Source organism: Elephantulus edwardii, unplaced genomic scaffold (assembly GCF_000299155.1).
Source record: "Elephantulus edwardii isolate Elephantulus edwardi_28Jun2011 unplaced genomic scaffold, EleEdw1.0 scaffold00002, whole genome shotgun sequence".
Lineage (NCBI taxonomy): Eukaryota > Metazoa > Chordata > Mammalia > Macroscelidea > Macroscelididae > Elephantulus > Elephantulus edwardii.
In genome coordinates, this window is record NW_006399752.1 from 47,404,637 (window position 1) to 47,411,219 (window position 6,583).

A 6,583-nucleotide genomic window follows, 5' to 3' on the forward strand; every position below is an offset into this window, starting at 1 on the left:
GACCCTCCAGCAGGATTTCGGAAGCAGTTAATCTCATGGGAGGAGACAGCCCATTCTTTTCTTGTGGAGCAGCTGGTGGTCTCAAACCATATGCTTTTGGGATTATAGTGCAGCTTCTTACAAACACAAATAAAGACATTTAAAAATGGGAACCTCTGAGGTAGGATGGGTGTGTAGCAAGGATGGAGCAACATCTTTCAGTATTATGACTGTTTTTTCATCTATCAACAGGTACTAGGATCAATTTGTTTTTCTAAATTGGTAAGGTAATCAGGTATCTCAAAATGTGAAATATTCTACTTTAAACATATATGTGGTTTTAAAATACAATATATACCAAACAGGAAAAATAAACACATCTCAATCTTATTGAAACTTCAGAACATCAAAGACAAAGAGATCTTTAAAGCATCCAGATGACCTAAAAAGGACAATAGATAATTAGAAAAGATGACCTTTAAACAACAATGGAAGCAAGAGCCAGTGGAAAATATATGGACGGTTTTAACATATGTGTATTTAGCAACAGTACTTCAGCAGAACAAGGAGAAATTTAAAAAAAAACACCACCAAACAAACCTGTGTGTTAAGAGACCACTGGTAAATTTATCACCAAGAAAGCTGTTTTAAAACAACTTGTCAACAATGAATGCACTTCAAAAATACTTCAAAGCATTGGAAAATTATCATCTCCAATAACAGTAAGAGTATAAGAACAAATAAATGACATATAAATAAAACTAAACAAGTATTGTATGAGCAGAACAAAAATGACCCAACTAAATGTTGGAAGCATCAGTCAAGGGTCTAGAATCTGCAGTTAAGATATTCTCAGTCAAGGGTCTAGAATCTGCAGTTAACATACTCTAAGGTCTATTTACTGTTTGAGAACAGGGTCAAGAATCAACATCCAAAATATTAAATTTGAATGCTAGTAATTCACAGGCAAGCACTAAGAACAGAAATTGGGTGTTTCACCCACAAAAGCAGTCAAAAAATGCTGAACTGAGGGGTTAACAGTAACATTTAAAACTTTTAAGAGAAAAAAGAAACAAATGCACATTAGAAAAGATGATGATATAGTGACTCAAATATCATCATTAATTTCAATAAGTATCAACTGTCTATACTGTCCAATTAAAAGGTAAATTCTTAATCAAGATTAGAAATTTAAAACCTAGCCTTGGGATATGTGTGAGCTATATGTAACTAAATCCTAAAACAATGGAAAATAAAGGCATGTAAAAAAGATAGATGATGCAGATACTAGCTATGTGGGTCTCATTAATGTTAAGACAAAACAGACCTTATGATAAAAAAATCATTTGATACAGAGAATCCTATCAATGAAGACAGAAGGTTCAAGTCACTGAAAGATAAAACTGAAAATACTCATGCACCTAATCAATAGCTTCAAACTAAATAAAGTAAAATCTGATAAAGTAACAAAATACTAAGGGCCTCAAGTTAATTCTGACCCATGGTGAGCTCTTTGGGTTTTCTCTGCCTATAAATCTTCAAAAAGTCAGCCTGACCTTTCTACCACAAAGTATTAGTGGTGGAGTCAAACTGACAACCTACTGGTAAGCAGCCCAATACAAATCATCATCAGGTCTATATGATCAATGTTGTTGTTGTTATGTGCCGTCGAGTCACTTCTGACTCATAGCGACCCTATGTACAACAGCCCTAAACTCCACCGTCCTGTGCCAATTGCACTGTCTCCGACACACGCATCCCGATTACCCCCGTCACTCAATCAATCACCTCATAGAGGGCCTTCCCCTCCTGCGCTGTCCCTCCACCAAAAGAACAGGTCATTGCTGTGTAGTCTAAATCAATACACAACTGTCCCTCTCACAGGTTTTCGTAAGTTATAAATTGCACGGGAGGAGACTTCCCACCCTTCTCAAAGATTTACGCTCTCAGAAACCTGAGGGAGGGTGTGAATTAACCAAACAACACTGGGTTTATTTGCTGCTTACATTTCTTTTCAGTTTTCTTATTTTCTTTTAATTGGATTTATCTTTTTAATCTTTTATCCACAAGTCCCAAGCTGAGCTGACTCACTGAGTGGCACGGGCTGGATCCTCCTTCCTGTATACACATGGTAGCTCAGCACGTTTCTCCGCGCTCTGCACTTCCTGCCAGCCCACTGCTAGATCAAGAGGCACCATCGCTCAGCTTCAAACACTAGGCAAGATGAAGACAGGATCTTTTTGTTTCATGCTGTTGTTATGTGCCTTCCAGTCAGGTATTACTCAGTGACCAACAACAGGTCTGAACCCTGTCCTATCCTGTGCCATCCTCACAACCTGACACACTCAAGCCCACTGCTGCAGTCACCATGTTGACGGACTGTCAATCTAGGCTCTCCCTCTAAGACTCTAACTATCCATGTTTCTTTATTTTTCAGAGTTTTCAGAGGTTTCAGAAGTGGAACAATCCTGCTTCCCAGTCTGTCTTAACCTGGGAGCTCCACTAAAGCCTGTCCACTATGAATGACACTTAACACACTGGTGGCACAGCTTTCAGCATCACAGCAAACCACAAGCTACCTCAGTACAACAAAGTGACAGATAAGTGCTGTATTTGTTTCATAAGGTGACACATATATCTGGTGTTCACTTAAAAAAAACTTTAAATACATGTTTTAAGAGCCGTTTTATTCACAGTTTTAATTCAAAGTTCTCTGGGAATTTTGAAAAAAAAAAAAAAAATGCCTCTCAAATTCTTTCATTCTGTTTTCATGCTAGTAGCCGGACCAATTTTAAAGAGGGATCACTTTCCCATCTACTATCTGAGATCAGCAAACATTCTGTTATTTCACCCTTGGTGGACTCTACAGTCTTAGCCTCCCACTGTTTAACTCCTGCGTGGCAGCACGAGCTCTTTCCAGTTTAATTTCTTAAGGAAATTTTCTCTTCTTTCTAATTCTTGGGCAGTCATTTCAAATTACTAATACTTCTTTTGGTTTTTATTGATTTCTTAAAGTCTTCTACATAATTACGAAACTGTATACAGCAGTTCTGATTCCATTTTCCAATATGGTTTCTCTGGAATAATACTATTTATTCTGTTCTTTATTACCTTTTTCTTTGCACTTTGTATAGGATGTGACCCTGACACAAATTTCTATTTAAAAAGGAGCCTTGGTGCAGATAACTTTTCTAACTTCAAAAGATGTTCCTGTTGATTTTGCAATGTTATGAAACACACCACTTTGCTTTTTGAGGTGGTCCAGTTGTATCCTTCACTTTCATCTGATTTTCGCTCTCCTTCTATCTGGACTGCTTCCAGTGGCATCTGATTCCACTGCCAGCACTTTCTTCCCATGAGGAGTCCTGGCTCTGACAGGACCTAGCAAAAGTTCATCGAATTTCCAAGTAAGAGGCAGACTGCTTCCACTTCTCAAGCCCTCACAGTGGCTTGTTACCCTCACTTGCTCCTGCACTGGGCAAAATTGCTCCTTTTCCAGTTATTCTTCTGAAATTGTCTTAAACACACTGTCAAGTTTACTGTCTTACCTCATCAGAATGGTATAAAAGAAACAGTAATGGAAAATTGCCTAATGCAGTAAAACTTTAAAAAAAAAAACAGTATTAAGAGATAAATAATAGGATATAATAATAAAGTTTCATGGAACAAGTAAATTTTTACTGATTGGAAGAGATCCATATTATGTTCCCATTCCCAAGAAAGGTGATCCAAAAGAATGTGGAAATTATCAGACAATATCATTACTACATGCAAGCAAAAGTTATTACTAAAGATCATCCAAAAATGGCTAGAATGGTACACTGAAAGAGAACTGCCAGAGATAGAAGCTGGGTTTAGAAGAAGCCATGGCACTACGGATATCACTGCTGATGTCAGACGGATCCTGGCTAAAAGCAGAGAATATGGAAAGAGTGTCTATTGTGTTTTATTGAATGTACAAAGGCATTTGACTATGCAGATCATAACAAACTATGGCTTACACTGAATTGGGCTTGTATGTCTTTGCAATCACTTGCTATGCATCAGAGAGCTGGACAATGACTATGGATGATAGGAGAATTGATGCCTTTAAGCAGTGGTTTTGGAGAAGAGTATTAAATATACCATGGACTGCTGGAACCAGGCTGCTCCTTGAAGGCAAGGATTCTGAAGCTTCATCTGATATACTCTGGACACACTGCCAAGAGGGACCAGTTCTTGGGGAGGGATGTCATGCTTGGGAGGGTGGAGGGACATCTCATTGAAGACCCTCAATGAGATGAATTTACTCAGTGACTGGGTTAATGGGGATAAGTGTGTCAGAGAGAGTGAGATTGGCACAGAGCAGGGTGTAGGGCTATTGTACATAGGGTCACTATGAGTTGATGGCACATAACAACATGCTATCTATACCTAGACCAAGAAGCTGTTGTCTAAACAGAGCAAGGAGCACTGCATGGTTTTAAATCAAGAAAGGTATGCATTAGGGCTGTATCCTTTCTCTATACCTATTTAATCTGTATGCTAGGTAAGTCATTAGAGAAATCAGGCTTTATGAAGAAAAATGTACCATCAAGATTAGAGGAAGACCTATCAACAACCTACACTATACAGATGATGTAACCTTGCTTGCTGAAAATGAGGAGGACTTGAGACACTTGCTACAGAAGATCAAGGAATGTAGCCTTCAATATAGATGACAACTCAACATGAAGAAAACAAAAATCTGCACCACTGGGCCAATAGGCAACATCATGATATATGAAAGATAAACTGAACTGTCAACTATTTCATCTTACTTGGATCCATAATCAACACCCTTGGTATCAGGAGGGCAGCAGAAATACTGTATTGAGAAAGTCAGCTATCAGGGAACTCGCCAAAGTACTAAAGAGCAATGATATCAGTTTAAAGACTAAGGAGCACCTGAATCAAGCCACAGTCTTTCCAATCACCTACTATGCATCCAAAAGCTGGACAATGATTAAGGATAACAGATGAATTGATGCTTTCTGAGCTGTGGTGATGGAGAAGAATACTGACTATCCCACGGTCTGGTAAAAGAAGAAATAGTTATGTTTTAAAAGAAAGTGCAGCCAGAATGCTTCTTAGATATAAGAATGGCAAAGATTTGTCTCACATACTTTGAGTGTATTTTTAGGAAGGAGTATTCCTTGGAGGGGAACATCATGCTTGGAACAGTAGAGAATTGCTGAAGGAGAGGAAAACCTTTCATGAGCGGGACTCACACAACTGCAGCAATGAGCTCAAGTGTGTCGGAGATGGTGAGGATGGCACAGAAAAGGACAGGGTTCAGATCTGTTCAGAGTCAGTTGAGTTGTGCTCACCTTGACAGCTCAGAACAACAACAAAACAATTTAAAGACATTGTTGAGGGGGAATGAAAAACATGTACTATGGAATTTGAAAAAGTAGAAACCAGAAAATAAAGTTAGACATAACATAATGGCCATACAAATTTCTTACTGGAATTTTAAAATTCAGATTTTCAGAAAAACAGAAGTAGAATTTTTCACAATGGGAAGAAAAGGCAAGGAGCATAATGAAAAGTAGTGGGAAATGGTCGAGTCAGAAAATAGAGCTGTCTGAAGGCCAAGCGGCTAGCGTTCATCCTGGTCTACCAGCATGAGGCGTCTCTGTAAATGCTCTCCCAAAGGAGTCAGATGATGAGACTCACACTTTGGGAGTCACAGTGGAGTGCCTGTGCAGGAATGGAGAAAGGAAAGAGGAAGGGGAGGCAGAAAGATTATCTCAAGATTAACTGCAAAATGTGAGCCAAAAAGGCAGTGCGAATGGTGCGGCAGGTCACAGAAGGTGCGAAAGGACTCTGAGCTTTAGGGATAAATAAAATATTAAACTTCAGAAAGCAAGAATAGGAATAACAAAAGGAGGGAAAGGGAGACTATAGATTAGCTACAAACTGACAGCAGTGAATTTGAGACACATCTTTAAGTAAAAGGATGGTAAAGACTGGGAAACTTTTGGTAATTATTGAGGCTCGGTCACTGGAATCCTAGGAGTTGATCATAATCTTTTTATTTCTGACGATTAAACGCTTCCCTAGTAAAACTTAAACAAGAGTCAATTGTCATCAAGTCGAAATCAACTCATAATTGAGCCTTCAATGGGTTTTCAGAGGCTGTAAAACTCATGGGAGGAAACTGCCCATTTTTCTCCCATAGAGCAGTTGGTAAGTTTGAACCATCTGCCACTGGGTTGGTAGCACAACTCCTTACCTACTAGGCTACCAGAAATCACTGATAGAAAAGTTTAAGAAATTCTACAAGCATAGTTTTCTTCACAATCCTTTCCAATTCTATTATTAGACCTCATCACTTTCCTCACAGAATAATTACATTTCATGAAACTGAAAATATTTAATGCCTGAAAAAAGCTTAACAAAAAGTAAAATATTTAAATTACTACCTTGACTTTTCTCTAAGGTGTCTCCTTTTGTTTCATCTTCTTTAATAGGAGTACTTATCCTGGGGCTCCTGCTTTGCCCCTGGACCACTTCTGCAAGCAATTCTTCCTGAGAGGTTCGAGTTCGAGGGGCAACTGGAAGTGTCTGTTTCTGGGGAACT

The 6,583-nt window shown here is 38.7% G+C and overlaps 1 protein-coding gene across 1 annotated transcript in view; it reads right to left on the reverse strand.

The window, feature by feature from the left end:
- ZC3H14 (zinc finger CCCH-type containing 14) overlaps positions 1-6,583 on the reverse strand; it is a gene marked incomplete at its 3' end in the record, with an annotated part of 55,000 nt that overhangs the window by 26,071 nt on the left and 22,346 nt on the right. Inside the window, exon 9 of the mRNA XM_006879217.1 lies at positions 6,426-6,581. Within this exon, the coding sequence (XP_006879279.1) occupies positions 6,426-6,581 (156 nt within the window). The remainder of the gene's footprint in view (positions 1-6,425; positions 6,582-6,583) is intronic.